This window comes from Macaca thibetana, chromosome 14 (assembly GCF_024542745.1).
Source record: "Macaca thibetana thibetana isolate TM-01 chromosome 14, ASM2454274v1, whole genome shotgun sequence".
Lineage (NCBI taxonomy): Eukaryota > Metazoa > Chordata > Mammalia > Primates > Cercopithecidae > Macaca > Macaca thibetana.
In genome coordinates this window covers 121,240,255-121,263,249 of record NC_065591.1, presented here as the reverse complement: position 1 = coordinate 121,263,249, position 22,995 = coordinate 121,240,255, and the positions used below count along the sequence as shown (strand labels likewise).

Below are 22,995 nucleotides of genomic sequence, written 5' to 3'. Positions count from 1 at the left end.
TTTTTTTTTTTTTTTTTTTTTTGAGACAGAGTCTCGCTGTGTGGCCAGGCTGGAGTGCAGTGGTGCAGTCTTGGCTCACCTGCAACCTCCACCTCCTGGGTTCAAGCGATTCTCCTGCCTCAGCCTCCAGGGTGGCTGGGATTACAAGCATGCGCCACCACACCCAGCTAATTTTTGTATTTTTAGTAGAGACAGGGTTTTACCATGTTGGCCAGGATGGTCTCAATCTCCTGACCTCATGATCCGCCCACCTCGGCCTCCCAAAGTGCTGGGATTGTAGGCGTGAGCCACCGTGCCCGGCCCTTATGAGCGTTTTTATATGCTTCTTGGAAAGATTAAGTCCTCAAGACAATTGGCCCTCAACTGGGTTGGGAGAGAATAATATAATGAATCAATTATGGAGCTGTATTAAACATTTCACCCACCTGAAGGTGAAAAACATTGCCTTAAATTATCTAAGTTGGGCAGGTACAATGTTGATTGTGTCTCCTTCTTCTGTTTTTATCTTCACTGGTTTGTTCTGGCCTGCCTCTTAAGTTATTAGAAGACAGAGTACATACATGTGAATTTAGAAAAATACTCTTGGCTGGGCTCAGTGGCTTATGCCTATAATCCCAACACTTTGGGAGGCCAAGGCAGGCAGATCACTTGAGGTCAGGAGTTCAAGACCAACTTGGCCAACATGGTAAAACCCTGCCTCTACTAAAAATACAAGAATTAGGTGGGTGTGGGGGTGCATCCCTATAATCCCAGCTACTTGGGAGGCTGAAGCATGAGAATTGCTTGAACCTGGGAGGCGGAGGTTGCAGTGAGCTGAGATCATGCCACTGCACTCCAGCCTGGGCAACAGAGTGAGACTCTGTCTCAGAAAAGAAAAAAAAGAAAAATACTCCTGGGTGGATACGTTCTGGAGATCTTGTGTACAGCATGCTGGCTGTGTTCATAATGTATCGTATACTTGAAAACTGTTAGTATAGATAATGTTTTTTTGCCACAAAATAAAATGGTAAGTGCATGAGTTGATGGATATGTTAATCAGGCTGTTTGGTTTAATTATATCTTAATAAAGCTAGAAGAAAAAAAAAGAAAAATGCTCTTCAATGGCTAGCAATATTGAGATATTACCAAGGGAAGATTTTCTTAAGAGGTTTCAGAGGATAGCTAGCTAGTCTTGTGGTCTCAAAACCCTGATTTTTTTTTCTTTCTTTTTTTTTTTAGTATACGGAGAGCTCGCCTGTTTCTCAGCACACACAGTCACTTTAACTAGACTTAGGAGAGAGATGCAAATCCAGAGTAACACTATTCATTGTCAGGGAAAACAGTAACGAATGTGAAATGGGATCATCACGCTGGCATGACCAGGACATTTTTTGTTCCCTGTACGACCCATTGACTCTGATCTTTTTCTGGCCTGGAACTCATTTGAGAATGGTTTCAGCCAAGCTTGTTTCTCTCCCCCGCCACAGTGTACATGCACACTCATTTGATGTACAGTTTTGGGGGTTCATGCATTTTTTGCAGCTGACCTATGGACCCCTCTAGGAGTCAATGGACCCTAGGTTGAGAAACAGCCCCCTCCCCACATGGAAAAAACAATCACGATCAGAACGTTGCCTGGTGGGGGTGAATTCAGAACATCTGGCCCTAGTGGAATCAAGTGGGTATTTGGCGATGGCTCTTTTCTGGGCAGTGCAGACAGGCTAGTGCCTGAGAGTCTCTCTGTGACCTCTCTTTTCCTCTGTTCTGTAGCTGACCAACCCTCCTTCTGACTGACAGACACATTTCTTTAAAAATGTTAATGTAACAAAATAGCCAGCTACAGGTCTCTGAAGACGTTTTCATGATGAGGGGAAAAATAAGAAAACAAAGACAATGTGTAAGTTTTCATAAAGCTACATTTATTCAGTGTAAGGGATTTCATTCTGAGATCCTGTCGTTCCTGTGCCCTTGAGTGTTAAAATCTCTATTTGATGGTAGCGTGTTTTAAATGACCTTACTTAACAAAATACAATTTGGGAACCATTTATTATTATTATTATTATTATTATTATTCTGAGACAGAGGTTTGCTCTTGTTGCCCAGGCTAGAGTGCAATGGCACGATCTTGGCTCACTGCAACCTCTGCCTCCCGGGTTCAAGCAATTCTCCTGTCTCAGCCTCCCAAGTAGCTGGGATTACAGGCATGCACCACCACGCCCAGCTAATTTTTTTTTTGTAATTTTAGTAGAGACGGGGTTTCTTTATATTGGTCAGGCTGGTCTCGAACTCCTGACCTCAGGTGATCCGCCCACCTTGGCCTCCCAAAGTGCTGGGGTTACAGGCGTGAGCCACCACGCCCAGCCTCCATTTATTATTTTTTAAAATTTTGCTGGTCTTTTGAAATTCTGAACTCTGAGAACATTGATCTTGACTACCTGTCTTCAGGGTCATTCTGCCTCTTCAAGGAGACTTTAAATATCTCTTCTTGGATCCATTCTGTATTAATCTTAAGATCGAATGGACAGTCAACTGTCTTTTCTGAATGTGTAAATTCTTAGGAGCATTGCAACAGCACGTTTTCTTTGCCACGTCGAATGTTACCACCATGATGCAAATTACTGTACCTGAAGTTGTTCACTCTAGCATTTGGTGAAACTGCTAAGGTGCTCCTTTAAGGAGCTTACCTTTGTAGTCAATTATTGTGACTGATCCGCCCTCACTAAAGGACCTAGGTAAAGTATCTCTCATAGATGCCTATTTTGGGTCCCTTGTGACATTTCTTCGCATCTCTCTCCTTCCCTAGTAGCTTCATCCTCCCTTTAAGGCCCCAGGTTTTTAAACATCCTTTTCTTCTTCCTTAAGGGTCATTATGTGTTATCAGAAAGTCAAACAGAATTGGAGGAAAAGCAAACTTCCGCCCTCTCTGGTGGAGTCCAGGTCCAGCCACCTGCACACAGTGACTCCTTGGATCCCCAGACCACCAGCCAACAGCAGACCACACAGTACATCATCACCACCACCACCAATGGGAACGGAAGCAGTGAAGTGCACATCACCAAACCATGACTTCCGCCCTGGAGCTCGAATCCAGCACCCACCTCATGTCTGTTCTCATAAGTCTGAAAGCTCTGACACTTAGAGCTCTTTTGTAAGATTTATTATTCACTCAAGAGTCTGGAAACGACAGTTTTGTCTCTCATCCATCCACTGGGGTTTATTTTGCCAAGGTCATCTTTATCAAATTGACTCTTCAAACCCTTCGTTTTTTGCCACGGAACGGAGATCTTTCAGGGGAAAGTAGATTTCGAGATGGAGAGAATTTGCCTTGCTCTTGAGTTGGTCTTTTAACACACTGACAAGCCTTACTTTTCCTTTGTGGAAATATTAAGTGGCGTATTGTGTTCATACCAAAGGTGGAGACAGGATGTGCCAAGTCCATAGTTACTGGACTTCTTATTCCAAGCCGTGGCACCGAAGGAGAAGGGGCATTTTGTGGGTGTGTATTAGGTCTGAACTGCTTTGTCTTGTTTTAGTTTTCAGTAATTTAACAAAGGGAGCTTGTTGAATAAGAAAATGAAAATGATGAAACAAAAGCTTTGACAGTGACGTTCTGAAGCAAAAACTGTCATCTAAATTTTTCTTGCTGATTTTTTTTTTAACTTCCCTATTTTAGAAAACTGTTGTTAGGCTGTTGGTAGTGCTTTCCACAGATGCTGGTCCTCAGTGGATTAGGTCAGAAGCTCATGTTCTGATAGTTCTTCATTATTTCACAGAGGTGGACTCCCTGAAAGACAAAAGTCTGCTTGATGTCAGCAAAATCTAAACCCCTGCATTAAAACTTTGCCTCCCATTCTCTGGTTGTGGTGGTGGTAAGAAGGAGATATTGGTATCAAGAAAAATTACCAAAACTAGATAGATAGAGAGAGAGAGAGAGAGAGAGAAGAGACAGAATTGAAATTTTGTTCTGCCTTGCAGGATCCATTTATCATTCATTGGTAAAAGATATATTCCTTGACCAAGTGTACATTTAACTCTTGCTGACAGTGTTCAGTGTATTTTAGTACTTTTAATGCTGTCTTAAAATGAACATTCTTTAAAGTTGGATGGAAAGCTGGCATTTCTTATTTCTTAACACTTTTAACTTTAAACATATTGTAACTCATCTGGACCTTTTAATAAGATGATCAACTTCACACTTAGGGAAAAAATTAAAATGTGAGGAAAAGTTATAATAAAGTAGTTATAAGGGATCTGGAAGAAATCCAGTCTTTATGAATATACTATTAGTTGGGCATTAAAAAATCAGTATACATTTTATCAACTTTTTGTGACATGCTAACACGTTTTTAGAATAATTTTGCATAGTAGAATTTATTACTCCAGGATAGAAAGACCTTACTTCATTTCAAATGAAGTTAATTAATTTACATTTCTGGGTAAAAACTGGTTCTATAAATTAAGTAGAGTAGCTTCTTCATGATAAAGACAGTTTCTGAAAAGTGAACAGTTCTGTTAAAAGAACTTTACTGATGGGTAGATTTCGCACTTTATTTCTGAGACCGCGTTCGTATAGCTATTCCCCAATGTTTGAGTACGAAGAGAACTTGAGAAAGTTACTTCATAAATACACGGAAACTGAAAATGGTCTCTCTGTCTTTGGGAGAAAGCTATTCAACAGAAAATATTGACCCTGCATTACAAAATACAGACTCGGGTTCCCTAAGTCCCACAGTGTAATGATTACAAATATCCTAGTGTCCTGTCCAGAAAGCCTTTCTAGGGGAAGAATAGTAGAATTTTCCAAAGGTCCAGTTTTAGCTTTTATAACTGAAATCTGGCCCTGTTACGTTCTTTTTAATTTGAACCATAAGGTATCTTCCCTCCCCTCAGGAATAACTTATTGGAAAACTGAAAAGAATCACTGAATGGAATGTTCATTTTATGGCAGTTATTTTAAGTTTTAAAATACACAGAGGAAAACATTGTGGAAGGACCTCTTTGTTGCTTTCCCTTCTAAGTTTTCTTCTTCTTCTTTGGTCCTTATGTGAAATAAAGACTCTCAAACTAATTTGTATATTATCAGCCGGAGATGCGGATGGCAGTCGAGCCAAGTCACGTGGCTTTCAGATCAGGTATTCTCCACGTTCATTCCAAGGTCATAGATTTGTAAAAGGACCTGGATTGATGGTAAATGATGAGCCATCAGAAAACTAAATTTGGAAAACATGTATGTAGCCAGTGTGGATATTGTGGCCTCTCTCAAGACACATTGACACTGTAGACTTCATTCAGTGCAGTGTGAGTATTTTGGAGTAGGTTGGATGTAGATTTTGTTTTTATTGTTGATTTGTACCGACAGAAATAGACATTTCATCATGTAAAATTCCTGTTTTTCTGGAAAAACCTATTGTTTTGATCTTCTTGTTTTCTGACTCGGAAGTATCCTTTCAAAAAACTCTTAAGATATCTAGGTCTAAAAAGCACTTCGTGAGATGCTGAAGCTGACCCACTGGTTGAAAATGTTGACCCTATCCTGTTATTTAAATGTGAACATTTATTGTACATTCAGTGAGTTATAGTGTTAATAGTCTTGTGCTATGCAGCAGGTGTAAAAAATTAATAAATATATTTTTTAATAAGCCTGTTTGTATGCGTGAAGCTACAAGAGCTGTTTTTTTTTTCTTTTAAGAATTACAACTTCTGGTTTCCAGCGTGGCATGCAGGAAGCACGGAAGTTGTTTCTCCATCCTAGCAGTAAGTAAGAAGCTGAGCAAGTGGAAAGATCAGCATCTCTCCTTAGATCCGTCAGAAAGTTGAGCTCACAGGACAAACTGCTGTCCCCAAAATTGGAAAGACAAACAGGCAAATACAGAGAATCGTAGCTTATAGAACAGAAACCCGTGAGAAAAAGATCCATGAGCAGTAACCTCTGTGAGAACCAGTGCCAGGTTAGGAAAACGTGAACTCTATTTGACAAATTGCTGCAGGCTTAGCGTGGAGAGCTCTGAGAAGTTAAAAACTCCAGGGAACTCAGTCACTGGAGGGGGGTCAAGGGAGACCCACACTTTTATCAGTTTTATCCCCAGGAGCTTGACTAGGTCCTCACAGTGAAATTCGGAGAAAAATCCCCACATGTTTCCAGCAGAGGAAGGGGAGAAGGAACCATTTTGAAATACTCCAGAGTAGGCCGGGCGCAGTGGCTCACGCCTGTAATCCCAGCACTTTGGGAGGCCAAGGCAGGCGGATCACGAGGTCAGGAGATCCAGATCATCCTGGCTAACACGGTGAAACCCCGTCTCTACTAAAAAATACAAAAAACCTAGCCGGGCGAGGTGGCGGGCGCCTGTAGTCCCAGCTACTCGGGAGGCTGAGGCAGGAGAATGGCGTAAACCTGGGAGGCGGAGCTTGCAGTGAGCTGAGATCCGGCCACTGCACTCCAGCCCGGGCTACAGAGCGAGACTCCGTCTCAAAAAAAAAAAAAAAAAAAAAAAAAAAAAAAAAAAAAAAAAAAAAATACAAAAATTTAGCCGGGCCTGGTGGCCGGCGCCTGTAGTCCCAGCTACTCGGGAGGCTGAGGCAGGAGAATGGTGTGAACCCGGGAGGCGGAGCTTGCAGTGAGCCGAGATCGCGCCATTGCACTCCATCCTGAGCAATAGAGCAAGACTCTGTCTCAAAAAAAAAAAAAGAAATACTCCAGAGCTTTCTGATCTTTCTATTGTAACAAGCACCTAACCTGCTGAAGTTATAGCAGAACCTCAGTCACCTGGAGGAAGGGAAATACCCAAACCCAGCTCATTCTAGCCATCGTCCCTCATCTAAGAGGGGATAACCGCATAGCACTCATGAAGGACACAGCCCAGAGGCACAGGGTCACCAGAACACTGAGGCCTTTAGGTATACAGAATGCTTCCCCGACCCCAACACCTTACCACCACATTGCTCAAGGCCTGCTTACAGAAATTCTCTCTATCTGGCACATCATAACCAGCTATCAAGAAAAACATTACAAGGCATATTAAGAGGCAAAAGACACAAGTTTGAAGAAAGAGAGCAAACATCAGACCCAGATTTAGATATGGCCCAGATGTTGGAATTTGCAGACTGGGAATTTAAAACAACTGTGATCAATATGAAAAGGGCTCTACTAGAGAAAGTAGACAACAAGCAATAACAAACAAACAATGTAAGGAGACATGGAAATCCTAAGAATGAGCTAAAATGCTAGAGATAAAAAATGAAGAATAGGCTGGGCATGCAAGCTCACACCTGTAAACCCAGCACTTTGGGAGGCTGAAGTGGGTGGATCATTTGAGGTCAGCCGTTCAAGACCAGCCTGGCCAACATGATGAAACCCTGCTTCTACTAAAAGTACAAAAATTAGCCAGGCGTGGTGGTGGGCCCCTGTAATCCCAGCTACTCGGGAGGCTGAAGTGGAAGAATCGCTTCAACCTGGGAGGTGGAGGTTGCAGTGAGCCGAGATTGCGCCTCTGCACTCCAGCCTGGCCACAGAGCAAGACTCCACCTCAAAAAAAAAAAAAAAAAAAAAAAAAAAAAAAAAAAAAAATCCTAAGAAAGAATCGCTGAGCTTGAGGATATCTCAATAGAAACCTCTATAACTGAAAGACAATATCCAAAAACTGAGATGATGTAAAAAAGGTATAACTATGCCTCATGGGAATACTAGAAGAAGACAGAGAAAGGAACAGAAGAAATATTTGAAGCAATAATGATTGATAATTCCCCAAATCAATATGGAACATGAAACCACAGAGGCTCAGAGGACATACAGGGTAAATGCAAAAAATCCTTCAAAACACAAATGAACAAAAAATAACTTTTCTTCTGAAACTGTGCACACAAGGAGAGAGTGGAATGAAATGTTTAAGGTGTTGAGAGAAAAAAGCAGACTAACCTAGAATGCTGTACCCCATGAAATTATCCTCCAAAAGTAAAGGGGATTTGTTGCCAGTAGATCTGCCTTGAAGAGAATGTTAAAAGAAGAGAAGTTTTTCAGAGAGAAGAAAAATGATAAAAGTCAGAACCTCAGATCTACTTAAAGAAAGAGCATCATTATTACCTTTAATAACTAAAGGTAAAAGAAAAATCTTGCTTTTTCTCATTCTTCATTGATTTATTTTTCTTTTTACTTTTTTGAGACAGGGTTTCACTGTCGCCCAGGCTGGAGTGCAGTGGTGCAATCACAGCCCACAGCAGCCTTGATCTCCCTGGCTCAAGCGATTCTCCCACCTGAGTCTCCTGAGTAGCTGGGACTACAGGCACGTGCCACCACACCTGGCTAATTTTTTGTATTTATTTTAGTAGAAATGGGGTTTTGCCATATTGCCCAGGCTGGTCTCGAATTCCTGGGCTCAAGCGATCCACCCATTTCAGCCTCTCAAAGTGCTGGGATTACAGGCATGAGCCGTTGTGCCTGGCCTGTTCATTGATCTAACACATGACAGTTTGTTCAAAATAATAGCAATGATGTATACTAATATATCTGTATATATGTTCATATGTAAGTGAAATGAATGATGGCAATGATATAAGGGATGGGGGGGTGGGAGGGAAGAATTAGGATTATTTCATTATAAGATGTGCACGCTATGGCCGGGTGCAGTGGTTCACACCTGTAATCCTAGCGCTTTGGGAGGCCAAGGCAGGCAGATCACCTGAGGTCAGGAGTTTGAGACCAGCCTGACCAAAATACAGAATCATCTGGCTGTATTCAGAATGCAGATGTAATGCCAGCTATTCAGAAGGCTGAGGCAGGAGAATCTCTTGAACCCAGGAGGCGGAGGTTGTGGTGAGCCGAGATCATGCCATTGCACTGCAGCCTGGGCAACAAGAGCAAAACTCCATCTCAAAGAAAGAAAGAAAAAAAAGATATGCACACTATCAATGAAGTGGGATAGTGTTATGTGAAAATGTACTTGAATTAATTGCAAACTCTAGAGCAACCACTAAAAAGTAAAAAAAAAAAAAAAAAAAAAAATATTGCTGATATTCTAAGAAAGTTAGGAAAATAGGAAAATAGAATCATATAAAATGTTCAGTTAGAACCACAAAAGAGTTTAGGTGTGGTGCCTCACACCTGTAATCCTAGCACTTTGGAAGGTTGAGGTGGGAGGATCATTTAAAGCCAGGAGTTCAAGACTAGCTCAGGCAACATAGTGAGACTGTCTTTAAAGAAAATAAAAATATATATTAGCAGGGTGTGGTGACATGTGCCTATAATCCTAGCTACTTAGGAGGGTGAGGCAAGAAGATCACTTGAGTCCCAGAGTTTGAGGCTGCAGTGAGCTATATTGTGCCACTGCATTCCAGCCTGGGTGGCAGAGTGAGACCCTATCTCAAAAACAAGAGGCAGAAAAGGAGTGGAAGACAATATAGGAGCAAAGAACAAGGGAACACATAGAAAACGGGAACAAATATAGTCAGTATTAATCCAAATATAGTCAATGTTAACCCAAATATATCAATAATCACTTTGAACATCAGTGTTCAAATACACCGGTTAAAAGAGATTATCAGGCTGGATCAAGAAACAAGACCCAACTATACTTTGTCTATGAGAAAACCACTTTAAATATAATGACATGTAGGTTAAAAACAAATGGATGGAGAAAGATACACCATGCTAACACTAATCAAAGAAGGTGGGAGTAGCTATATTAATTTCAGACAGCAGACTTCAGACAAAGTTATCAGGGATAAAGTGGAGGCATTATATAATGATAAAGGGGTCAGTTCTCCAAGAGAACATAAGAACCCTTAATGGGTAAGTGCTTAGCAATAGAGCATCAAAACATGTAAAGCAAAAACAGAAGTACAAGGAAAAACAGAGGGTCATTGGTCTCCAACTATAATGGTGGAATCATCTCTCAGAAATGTACAGATCGAGCAGGCAGAAAATCAGTAAGGACATAGTTATGCTCAACACAAAGATCAATGGGAAATAAGATCTATAGACTGCTTCTTCTAATAATAGAGTGCATATTGTTATCAAGCATATGGAACACTAACCAGCATAGGACACATTCTGGGGCATAAAATACACTTAACAAACTTAAAAGAACACATATCATACAATGTCTGCTCTTATACCACAATGGTATTCAACTAGAAATAAAAAAGACAGCTGTAAATTTTCAAAAGACTTGCTGATTAAACACACTTCTTCATAACACATGAACCAAAAAAGACATCTCACATTAAAAAATATTGTGGGCCAGGCACAGTGGCTCATACTTCTTATCCCAGCACTCTGGGTGGCTGAGGCAAGACGATCATTTGAGACCAGCATGGGCAACATAGTGAGACCCCATTTCTACAAAAAATAATTTTTAAAAATTAGCTGAGCACAGTGGTCCCAGCTACTTGAGAAGCTGGGGTGGGAAGACTGCTTGAGCCTGGGAGGTCAAGGTTGCAGTGAGCTGTGATTGTGCCACTGTGCTCCAGGCTGGGTGACAGAGTGAGACTTTGCCTCCAGAATTTTTGTTTTAAACTAAATAAGAATAAAACATAAAAATGTTTGGGATGTTGTACTGAGAGGGAAATTTTATTATTGAACGCATATGGTAGAAAATAATGATCTAGGCCGGGCGCGGTGGCTCCCGCCTGTAATCCCAGCACTTTGGGAGGCCAAGGTGGGCCGATCACGAGGTCAGGCGATCGAGACCATCCTGGTCAACACGGTGAAAACCCGTCTCTACTAAAATTACAAAAAATTACCCAGGCGAGGTGGCGGGCGCCTGTAGTCCCAGCTACTCGGGAGGCTGAGGCAGGAGAATGGCGTGAAACCGGGAGGCGGAGCTTGCAGTGAGCGGAGATCTCGCCACTGCACTCCAGCTTGGGCAACAGAGCGAGACTCCATCTCAAAAAGAAAGAAAGAAAGAAAGAGAGAGAGAGAGAGAGAGAAAGAAAGAAAGAAAATAATGATCTAAAATCAATCATCTGAAGTTCCACCTTAGGAAACTAGAAAAAGAACAAATCCAAAATAAATATAAGAAAATAAATAAAAATTAGAGCAGAAATCAATGAAATTGAAAACAAGAAATCAATAAAGAAAATAAATGAAACAAAAATCTGCTTCTTTGAGAAGATCAATAAAATTGATGTATCCAGCCATGCTAAGAAAAAAGACTGAAATTACTAATATCAGAAATATATAGGCCGGGCACGGTGGCTCACCCCTATAATCCTAGCACTTTGGGAGGCTGAGGCAGGTGGATCACCTGAGGTCAGGAGTTTGAGACCAGACTAGCCAACGTAGTGAAACCCCGTCTCTACTAAAAATGCAAAACTTAGCCGGATGTGGTGGCAGGTTCCTGTAATCCCAGCTACTCGGGAGGGTGAGGCAGGAGAATCGCTTGAACCCGAGAGGCAGAGGTTGTAGTCAGCTGAGATTTTGCCACTGCACTCCAGCCTGGGGCAGAGTGAGACTTCGTCTCAAAAAAGAAAAAAATATATATATTAGGGGACTTCACTACAGATCACATGGACATGCAAAGGCTAATAAAGGAATACTATTCGAACTGTATGCGTGCAAATTTGACAACCTAGATGAAATAGACCAATTTCTTTTTTTTTTTTTGAGACGGAGTCTCGCTCTGTCGCCCAGGCTGGAGTGCAGTGGCGCGATCTCGGCTCACTGCAAGCTCCGCCTCCCGGGTTCACGCCATTCTCCTGCCTCAGCCTCCCGAGTAGCTGGGACTACAGGCGCCCACAACCGCGCCCGGCTAATTTTTTTTGTATTTTTAGTAGAGACGGGGTTTCACCGTGGTCTCGATCTCCTGACCTTGTGATCCGCCCGCCTCGGCCTCCCAAAGCGCTGGGATTACAGGCGTGAGCCACCGCGCCCGGCCCAATTTCTTAAAAGATATAGTCTGCCAAAACTCATAGAAGAGAAATAAACAATTGAACAGGCATATATATTTCATATATATACACATATATACATATACACACACATATACATATGTACATATATACACACATATATACATATACACATATATACACATACATATACACACATACACATATATACATATATATTTCATATATATATGAAATAAATTGAATCAATAATTAATCTTTCAAAACACAAAGTACCAGGCCAGACGTGTTCACTGGTGAATTCTACCAAACACTTAAGAAATTATACCAATTATCTCCAATCTTTTTCATAAGATAGAAGCAGAGAGAATACATCTTTTTAAAAAGTTTTTAGTTTATTCATCTTGTGAAAAATCCCCAGTGGCTGCAGATGGCATCACCTTTACTCCTTCAGCTTTTTGCCAGCACCAACATCGGCCTTTGCAATTCCCCTAACTTCCTTCACTCTGTTCTTGTGTTCCTTTCAATGCTTTCTCGAGGTCTTTTCCTTCTCATACAGGCCATGTCTTGCAAGTCTATGTTTGAGTTTATTTTTCTTTGCATAATCCAAGGAATCATAAAGCATGCCAAAGCCAGTTGTCTTGCCACCACCAAAATGAGTTCTGAATCCAAATACAGAGATGACAGCTGGTGTGGTCTTGCACATTTTGGCTAGTTTCTCCTGAATTTCTGTCTTAGGCCTATTGCCTTCCTGGGGTGAAGGACATCAATGAGCATTTGTTTCCTCTGAAGTAGTCGGTTGGTCATGGACTTTCTAGTTTGAGCAGCTACTGTATCGTTCATGATGGCGGTCTATCCTGAGACAGCCAGGGAGGAAAAGAGGATCTTAACTCATTCTGTGAGGGCAGCATCAAAGACATTACAAGAAAAAATACAGACCTATATAGCTCAAGAACATTGATGCCAAAGCCCTCAACAATGTATAAAAACAATTATATACCACAACCATGTGGGATTCATCCCAGGTATGCAAGGCTGGTTCAACATTTGAAAACAATTTAATGTAAAACACCATACCAACAGGCTAAGAAGAAATATCTCATGATCATATCAATGGACACAGAAAAGCATTTGACAAAACTCTGAAACCCACGTATGATAAAAATCTCAAACTAGTAATAGAAGGGCACTTTTTCTGCTTGATAAAGAAGATCCACAAAAACCCTACAACAAACATCACACTTAATGGTGAGAAATTCAAAGCTTTCCTGCTAATATCAGGAACCAGACAAAGATGTTCCTTCTCACCACTGCTTTTTACCATTGTACCAGTAGTCCTAGCTAATGCAATGAGACAGGAAAAAAAAAAAAAAAATATATATATACACACACACACACACACACACACACAGGCATACAGATTGGCAAGAAAAAAAACTGTTCACAGGTGACAAAAATCCAAAATATTAAAAAAAAAACTGAACTAATAAGCAATTATAGCAAGGTTGCAGGGTGTAAGGTTAATTTAATTTTTTGAGACACAGTCTTGTTCTGTTGCCCAGGCTGGAATGCAATAGTGTGATCTTGGCTCACAGAAAGCTCTGCCTCCTGGATTCAAGTAATTCTCCTGCCTCAGCCTCCCAAGTAACTGGGATTACAGGCACCCGCCACCATGCCTGACTAATTTTTGTATTTTTAGTAAAGACAGGGTTTCACCATGTTAGCCAAGCTGGTCTTGAACTCCTGACCTCCAGTGATCCACCCACCTTGGCCTCCCAAAGTGCTGGGATTACAGGTGTGAGCCACCCTGCCTGGCCAAGAATAAAAAAAAAATATCCTGGAACTAATAAGCAATTATAGCAAGGTTGCAGGGTATAAAGTTAATTTTAAAAAGTCAATCATATTCCTATATACCAGCAATGGACAAGTGGAAATTGAAAGGCAAAACACGATACCATTCACATTAGCACACCCAAAAATGAAATACTTAGGTATACATCTGAAAAAATATGCACAATATCTATATGGTGAAAACTACAAATCTGACGAAAGAAATCAATGAAGAACTAAATAAATGAAAGTATTCATGGATAAGAGGACTTAATAGTGTCTGGATGTCAGGTTTTCCCAATTTAATCTATAGATTCAATGTAATCCCAATCAAAATCCCGGCAAGTTACTTAGTGGATATCAACAGACTGACTTTAGAGTTTACATGGAGAAGCAAAAGACCCTCAATAGCCAACACATTATTCAAGGAGAACAACAAAGTTGAAAGACTGCAGTACCGGACTTCAAGACTTAATATAAAGCTACAGTAATCAAGACAATGTGATACTGGTGAAAGACAAGAACAGTGCAACAGTATAGAGAGCCCAGTAGCGGACCCAGATGAATACAGTCAAGTGATTTTTGACAAAGCAGGAAAGGCAATGTAGAAACGATAGTCTTTTCAAGAAGAAGAAATGGTGCTGGAGGCCAGGCGTAGTGGCTCATGCCTGTGATCCCAGCACTTTGGGAGGTCAAGGTGAGTAGATTACTTGAGTCCAGGAGTTTGCAATCAGCTTGGGCAATGTGGCAAAACCCCATCTCTACAAAACAAACAAAAAACACCGCAAAATTAGCTGTGCATGGTGGCACATGCCTATAGTCCCAGCTACCTGGAAGGTAGAGACAGGAGGATTGCTTCAGCCTGGGAGGCAGAGGGTGCAGTGAGCTGAGCTGAGATCACACCAGTGCACTGCAGCCCTGGTGACAGAGTAAGACACTGTCTCAAAAACAAACAAACAAAAAAAATTGGTGCTGGAACATATGGGGATCCACATGCAAAAAAAAAAAAAATGAATCTAGACATGGACCTTACACTCTTCACAAAAAGTAACTCAAAATGGATTATAGGCCTAAATGTAAAACGCAAAACTATAAAACTAGAAGATAACATGGGAGACAACCTAGATGACTTTGGGTCTTGTGATAACTTATTAGATATAACACCAAAGGCACGAAGAAATAATTGGTAGCCTGGAATTCATTAAAATTTAAAATTTCTGTCCTGAGAGAGAGACTGGAGAATGAAAAGATAAGCCACAGAATGGGAGAAAATATTTGTAAAAGACATACCTGATAAAGGACTGTTATCTAAAATATACAAAGAACAACGAAAACTCAACAATAGGAAAACTAAAAAATGGGCCAAAGTCCTTAAGAGACACCTCAGTAAAAAATATATAAAGATGGTAAAGAAGTATGTGAAAGAGGCTCTACGTCAGGGAAATGCAAATTAAAACAACATGAGGCCAGGTGCAGTGGCTCATGCCTGTAATCCCAGCACTTTGGGAGGGTGGAGTGGGTGGATTGCTTGAGCCCAGGAATTAGGGACCAGCTTGGGCAACATGGCGAAACCCCGTCTCTACAAAAAATAAAAATTAAAAACAAAAAAGAATACGAGACACCACTATGGAGCTATTGGAATGGGCAAAATTCAGAATACTGACAATACCAAGTGCTAGTGAGAATGAGAAGCAACAGGAACTCTCATTCATTGCTGGTGTGAATGCAAAATGGTATAGCTGCTTTGGAAGGTAATTTGGCAATTGGCTTGATTCATAATTGCCAAAACCTGGAAACAATGAAGACGTCCTTCAGAAAGCGAATAGATAAAACTGTGGCGTATCTATTGGAATACCACAATGGAATGGGATATTATTCAGCACTAAAAAGAAACAGGAGCTATCAAGTCATGAAAAGACATGGAGGAAACTTCAATGCCTGTTACTATGAGAAAGAAGCCAATCCGAAACGGCTACATACTATGTAATTCCAACTAGACATTCTGGAAAAAGGCAAAACTATGGAGACAAAAAGATCAGCGGTTGCCAGGGATAGAGGAGAGGGAGAGATGAATATGCAGAGCACAGATGATTTTTAAGACAGTGAAATTACTCTGCATTATACTGTGATGGTGGGTAATGATGTATCAATGTAGGTTCATCAGTTCTTTTGTTTGTTTGAGACGGAGTCTCACTCTGTCGCCCAGGCTGGAGTGCAATGGCGTAATCTCGGCTCACTGCAACCTCTGCCTCCCGGGTTAAAGCAATTCTCCTGCCTCAGCCTCCTGAGTAGCTAGGACTAACAGGTGCCCGCCACCACACCCAGCTAATTTTTGTATTTTTAGTAGAGACGGGGTTTCACCATGTTGGCCAGGATGGTCTCGATCTCCTGACCTCGGGATCCGCCCGCCTCGGCCTCCCAAAGTGTTGGGATTATAGGCGTGAGCCACCAGGCCGGGCAGTGTTCATCAGTTCTAAGAAATGTACCACTCTGGTAGGGGATGTTGATTAAAGGGGAGGCGATGCATGTGGGGAGGTGGGGCGGGGAGTATTTGGAAAATCTCTGATCTTTCTGCTCAATTTTGTTAACTTTAAACTGCTGTAAAAAACAAAGTCAATCAAAAATTATAGTTTACATTGTTTTTACTCTTTTTCTCTTTCTGGTCTTGTCACAATCGCAACGTAAGGGAAATATCGGTGACAACTATGGAGTGATAGTCCACTGCCATTTATACGTGATCGTTTCTAATTCAAGAGCCTCTCAACAGTGTAACAGGAACTTAGGGCATTTGTGGAGCCAGCAGAGGAGCACAGATTGGGTGGTTTGGAAACCACTCTTTTCCAGGAAAGGAAGAACATTAGCTCGGCCGGTCGGCTTCTCTGGTTCCATCCACACAGAGAACTGAGGATGGTCTCTGCGCCACTGCTGGGAGTACCTGGAATAATAAGTAGTGTGAAGCCGTACTAAGCAAAACCCAGTGAATAAGAGGAAAGGGTCCTTGACATCTAACAAGAGGAACACGATGGAGTTTAACTTAAAATGTGATCCTTCGATGTGTTTACTTTCTTTCTGGACATCGAGGGCCCGGGGACGGGAAGGAGGAATGAAGGAACTCAGAGGCACAGGCTGAGGTCGCGTTCTACTCATGTCCTCAACTGTAAAATAGGCACTAATAGTGCATAGCTCACAGGGCTGCAGCACAAAGACGGTGGGTAGAAAGTGCTTAGCATAGGGCCTGGGGCAGGGTATGCTCTCTGCAAACCTCAGCTAATAGACGTGCCTTCGCTGACGAGCTATGGAACTTTGATTCGCGGTCAGGCAAACACAGGCACTATCTGGGGCCTCTGGAAGCTCCTACATCAGGTGAGACGCGCAAGCGGTCTGGAACCTGCATTCCCAGGCCCAGACGCGCGCAGGCACCTTTGCCGACCGTCGTGCCAGTCGCCCCGCTCCGGGCCCCGCCCGCTGTGGCCCCGCCCCGGCACCCTCCAGGCCCCGCCCCGCGCTGCCCCGCCCCTTCCGCCGCTCAGGCCCAGAGCGTGCGCGCACCCAGACTCCTTGCGGGAGCGAGCGCGTCCGGGACCCCGCGGCCGAGAAGGGCTGCGGGTTAGGGGACCGGCGCCCGCGGTTCAGGTGAGGGCGGGCAAGGGGCGGCGAAAGGGTTAAAGTGTCTGGGGGGAGTGGTGGGAGCGGGAGCAGGCGGCTGGGTCCGCGAGGTCGCTGCCCCTGTGGGCGTGGGGAGCGGGAGCGGGGCGTGGGGAGCGGTGCGACGCGTGAGGCTGGGGGTTAGGGTTAGGCACGCGTGGGGGAGGGGCGGGGCCGAGCCGTGCAGTGCTGAGGATGGGTCCCCGGCTTGGGCCAGCCCGGCGCGGGATTTGCTGCAGAGTTGACGGGTTTGGAGCCGGCTGTTGCTCCGGAAGGACCCGAGGGTTTAGCTTCTGCACTGGGGAGGGTCCAGCGGGGAAAGTTAGACCAGGTGCTGAGGAAAAGCCAGTGATGAGAGGCCGACAGGCCTTCCTGGTCTAGTGAAGAGGTTCAGAACGCACCAAGACCTGGAAATCCTGGGCTTCCGGGGTCCAGCTCCCTGGCAGCTGCCTGGTTTTGGTGTTTTGAGATTCTGTTCGCAATAGTGGCAGTGCAAAGGTTGTCACCGGACTGGATAAAATTTAGCTAGACATGCACCGTCTTTGAAGAAACTTGTGAGCAAGTTGTATAGAGATAGACCTCCCAAGAGGCAGGTAGGACACTGACTTTGCAGCTGATAGTCTGTTCTATGCCAGTTCTGTTAAGAAGGTTTTATTCTGAGCATCAGGTTGCTTCTGCAATTTTTTTTGCTATTTTGAAATTTCGTTAAACTCATATACTGTGTGCTGTCTCACCCGCTTCACTTATTTAGGCACAGGCATGGTCAGGATGTCATTTCACCATGTGCTGAAGGGCGATGATGGGGCAGAGTTGCTTGGGGACCACCCACCTGCCTTGACCCAACACTGAAGTTTTTGCTGTATCTTTACATGGATCTGAAATCTCTTCAAGGGAACTTGAAATAATTTAGTGGAACATGCTTCACTTTACGTGTAGTTATTCTAGATCTGTTATCATTTGAGAATTTTGCGAAAGAAAAGTACCTGTATTACGTAATTCACACTGTCACTCATCTGGAGATTATTCATTGCAGGATTTCAGCATTGGAAATAACGGGAGGGAGGACCTGGTCCCGCTTCCCTTCATCAAATAAGGAAATTGACACCTGGCTTGGTAAGATCTGTGGAATGTTACTGGCAGACCTTAGCTGGAATTCTGGTGTTTTGACTGTTAACATCCTTTTTTCTTTTCATTTTAGTGTGTTTTTTAGCCCACTTCGTGGAAGTAGGAGCTGGAAAGGATGGATTGAGTAAATGTTAGCAGAGTGATTGAGTTGAAGCTCCCTGTGGTCTTGTTAGCATTGTGCAGTCCTGTGCTGTCAACTTGACACCTAATCCCAGCCATCAGTCCGAAATGTTGTAATATGTAGTTTTCTAAAGGTGTTCAGCAGTGTTCAGTTATTACAGGAAGGAGAAAAGTAGCATTAATTTACGTGATTATACGGATCAGATGGACCACCTAAAGGCAGATTGGCCATCGACTTTACTGGTTGTTATGGTCAGGTGTGTGGAACCTCAGGAATTTATGTGGACTAATAAAGTCATATCAGTAAGCTTCCTTTTCATTATTTAAATGTTGCGAGGTTATACAAGAGGTATTATGTGTAGCATTAAGCACATGGGTTTGCAGGCAGGCAGACCTGAATTTCAGTACTGCCTCTGGGGTTGGGCAAGTTACTGACCTACTCTGATTTTCAGTTTTAATTCTGTTGTAAAAACCCATGACCCTACTTTGCACAGTTGTAGGAGTTAAATGAGATACGTGAAAGGCCTGGTGTTTGATAGGCCCTCATAAAGTGACCGTTAGCATTTGCATTTTACTAGTGTAGGTTGATTTTCAGCAAATTTTCTTTTGTGAAAGAGCAACAAAGAATATTCTTTCTCTTTTTCTTTTTTTTTCTTTTTGAGACAGGGTCTCTGTTGCCCAGGCTGGAGTGTGATCACGGCTCATTGCACCCTCTCCCTCTCGTGTTCAAGCAATCTTCCCACCTCAGCCTCCCGAGTAGCTGGGACTACAGGCGTGTGCCACCACGCCTGGCTGATTTATTTTTATTTTTTGTAGAGAAGGGGTTTTGCCATGTTCCCTAGGCTGGTCTCAAACTCCTGGATGAAAGGGGACAGCCCGTCTCAACCTCCCAAAGTACTGGGACTGTAGGTGTGAGTTACTGCACCCAGCCAACAACAAAGAATTAATTGCTAAAAAACAGTTGTTAAAGAATTACATTGTGGGAGAGTGATTATTGGTCTGGGAAGTGTAAATTATAGATTGTGATCTGTTTATCATTTAATCTCAGGCTCATTTTACTCATCTGTAAAGTGAAGGCATATGAAATTTATGAATTTAGGAGTTACTGTAGGAGCATTCTGAGAAAAGAACTCTTCCAGATAACACTTGAAAATTCCAGTGGGAATGCTGTGGTGAAAGGGAGGGAGAAGAGCTGTTTAGCTGTAATTAGGGTGCAAGGATAAGGTGTAAGAACTGGCTGGAGGCTGAATGTTTTTCTGGAGGAGTGTTAGCATCAGCTAGATCCCTGGAATTTCTGCCTTTCTGTCTCAAGATGCATGTCTTTGTCCAGAGTACCTGTGGAGAAGAAACAATGGATTCCTTAGACCATATGCTGACAGATCCTCTGGAACTTGGTCCATGTGGAGATGGCCATGGCACGCGCATCATGGAGGATTGCCTCCTGGGAGGCACCAGAGTTAGTCTGCCTGAGGACCTTCTGGAGGATGTGAGTAGTAATATGGTTGCGACCTTTTCCTCTCTGTCAGCTTCCTTGTAACAGTTACGGGAAACCTTTTCCACTCTACATTTCCAGTCTTTTGTGCTCCCTTTTGTTCATTTTCTACATTGCAGGCAGCCTGATCTCTTACCTTTTTTTAAAGTTTAGAGTCTATTTAGTATCTGATTAAGGAAGAAAACAAGCTGCATTCTGCATGTTTAATAACATGTCAAAATAACTTGATAACGTGATATAAGCCCTATTTTTAACAAGATAATTTTCATCCATTAAAAAAGGTTGTATATTTTAACCGTGGAATACTACTCAGCCATAAAAAGGAATGAAATAATGGCATTTGCAGCAAACTGGATGGAAATGGAGGTCATTATTCTAAGTGAAGTAACTTGGGAATGGAAAACCAAACATCGTTCTCACTTATAAGTGACAGCTAAGCTTTGAGGACGTAAAGGCGTAAGAATGATAATGGACTCTGGGGACTTGCGGGGAAGGATGGGAGTGCTGTGAGGGGTAAAAGACTACACATTGGGTGCAGTGTACACTGCTTGGGTGATGGGCACACCAAAATCTCAGAAATAACCACTAAAGAATTTACCCATGTAACCAGACACTCCCTGTTCCCCCAATACTATTGAAATAATAATTAAAAATAGAAAAAAAAAGTAGAAATTATGGAAAACAAATATGAAAAAATACATCAGTGGGTGTCTTTTCTACTAAAACCAGAAGATTGTTCTGAGTACTTAATCTTCACTGTGAAATATTTGGCAATTAATTCCTCTCTGACGCAGTGTCTTACTGTGTTAGTAAATCTATTAGTTAACAGTTGCAGTATTTCTTTTAAATGTTTTTGTTGTAAACTTAGAGGCAGTCTCCTTTATTCATTTGGTTCTTTTTCAACTATTTGAGACACTTTCATTCCCTGATATTTATGAAGTACATGTTTATCACTAAATGGAGTAGTTTGGTTTACATTAATAATTTGATGTGTGATCTAAAAACGTAGTCACTAAGAGGGTGTGCACTGTGGTTACAGATTGATTGGCAGTGGAGTACCATGGAGGCCGCTGCAGTGGTGCTGATGGTGCTAAGGCTGGCAGTGGAATTTCTGTGTAGGGCCTTAAGCCCCTGAGGGTCCTGGTGACTCAGGGAATCCATCACAGCCTGGGGTCATTCACCCCAGTTCACTCCTTTTGTCTGGCCTGGATTGCCCCATGCTTGCCCTCATTCCAACAACTGAGTAGGGACCCAGCAATCTGAATGAGCTGATCGTTGTTTATGTTCAGATGAGAAATGTCTGGACCACTTAAACTATAGCTGCTTTTCTGGCAGTCTTATCTGCAGGGCCCAAACTTAATAAACCATAGGAAATAGACTGTCATTCTTAGTTTGCTGCCCGGACTTATTTTAGATTCAGAGCATATTGGTACATGGGAGAGGTAGTGTCGTTTGCTCTGATTTTCAACCTGTGGGCTCTCTGGCATCTTTTGTGCTCCTGGCTTTTTTCAGTCATGGCATGATTGTATCTCTTAGCGTTTCTTTTGCCCAGCAGGATAATATTGAGTCCCATTGCAAGCACGGACAAGGCCTCTGGTTCTGGTCACCACTACCTTTTCAACCGTAGAACATCACTGGAAATGCTTAATGCCTGGATCTATATTCTACTGGAAACAATTCCATTGGGAAGCCTTTCAGTGGGAAACGAATAAATGTTATACATGGTTATGTTCAGTGATGTCAATAAGACCACTTACTAATAGAAAATAAACATTTTTAAAAGGTATATTTTAAAAGCAGAATTATATATGCGTTTAAAATGGTTACCATGTCGTGGAACATTAAGCAAAATCTACACGTATTTTCTGTATCCGTAAGGTAACCCGCTACTCAATAATAGTATATGCCCTGGGATGGGATGCCAGCTTGTTTTTGTCCGCTTTCACAGGCAAGATGCGTCATCATCATCATTAAGGTGGCTACTGTTTATTAAGTGCTTATTATTTGCAAGCCACTATGTACGTGAAAACATTCATTTAATTACATATTTCTTTTGTTTTCCATATTTTGAACATACAGGTGTGGAGCATGATATAGCAAACAGTCATCTGTGCATCACCCAGTTTTAAGAGATAATTTAGTTTTTTGTTTTACATTCTTCTTTGGTAGTATGTCAAGTGTTACGGATAAAATGAAAGCCACCAGTGTGCTGTTGTCTGATCCTCTCTCCCAGCTACTAACAACTGTACTGCAGTTGGTGTACATGCTTCCCATCCATGTTTTCTTGGCATACTCTTTCAGGACAATCCCTTTATGTTACTCATGTAGTCAGCAAACACTTGTTCCATTAGGCACCTCTATGCCAGACACTGAGTTAGATGCTGGGAATAAAATGGTAGGCAAAAATAGGCTTGCAGGGGAAAATCCTGGGCATTGGGACTGAGGAGTTTTTGATACATTCATGCAAAGATGCCTGGAGTAGGTGGTTGTGATTTCTGGGTTGTTTCCTGCTGAAACCCCTTTGGTGGGTCTCTATTGTCCTTAAGGATAAAGTCACAACTACCTGAAATGCTTGCCGTCGTTTGCATCTTTCTGCTGTCTGCTGCCTCCACCTCTCTCCCTGTTCTTGCTCTAGCCAAATATTGCCTGAAGTATTTAAAAAAAAAAAAAAAGGCCGGGCGCGGTGGCTCAAGCCTGTAATCCCAGCACTTTGGGAGGCCGAGACGGGCGGATCACTAGGTCAGGAGATCGAGACCATCCTGGCGAACACGGTGAAACCCCGTCTCTACTAAAAAGTACAAAAAAAAAAAACTAGCTGGGCAAGGCGGCGGGCGCCTGTAGTCCCAGCTACTTGGGAGGCTGAGGCAGGAGAATGGCGTAAACCCGGGGGGCGGAGCTTGCAGTGAGCTGAGATCCGGCCACTGCACTCCCAGCCCGGGCGACAGAGCCAGACTCCGTCTCAA

The 22,995-nt window shown here is 42.6% G+C and overlaps 3 protein-coding genes and 1 pseudogene across 8 annotated transcripts in view; 2 read left to right on the top strand and 2 right to left on the bottom strand.

Annotated features, from left to right (window-relative positions):
- Positions 1–5,618, top strand: part of PRDM10 (PR/SET domain 10) — a 100,711-nt gene extending 95,093 nt beyond the window's left edge. For 2 of the 4 annotated variants that reach the window (XM_050755938.1, XM_050755937.1), the window contains exon 21: positions 2,842–5,618. In XM_050755938.1, the coding sequence (XP_050611895.1) occupies positions 2,842–3,045 (204 nt within the window). In that variant the 3' untranslated portion in view covers positions 3,046–5,618. Of the gene's footprint in view, positions 1–1,218 lie in introns of all 4 variants that reach the window. The other 2 variants (XR_007719161.1, XM_050755940.1) reach the window with 2 other exon arrangements.
- The window catches only part of APLP2 (amyloid beta precursor like protein 2), a 726,249-nt gene that overhangs the window by 225,512 nt on the left and 477,742 nt on the right, over positions 1–22,995 (bottom strand). The window lies entirely within an intron of this gene.
- On the bottom strand, positions 12,263–12,673 carry LOC126934986 (40S ribosomal protein S24-like; annotated as a pseudogene).
- Positions 17,185–22,995, top strand: part of NFRKB (nuclear factor related to kappaB binding protein) — a 33,456-nt gene continuing 27,645 nt past the window's right edge. For 2 of the 3 annotated variants that reach the window (XM_050755936.1, XM_050755935.1), the window contains exons 1-3: positions 17,185–17,283; positions 18,329–18,408; positions 19,871–20,026. In XM_050755936.1, coding sequence (XP_050611893.1) covers positions 19,892–20,026 — 135 coding nt within the window. In that variant the 5' untranslated portion in view covers positions 17,185–17,283; positions 18,329–18,408; positions 19,871–19,891. The other variant, XM_050755934.1, reaches the window with a different exon arrangement.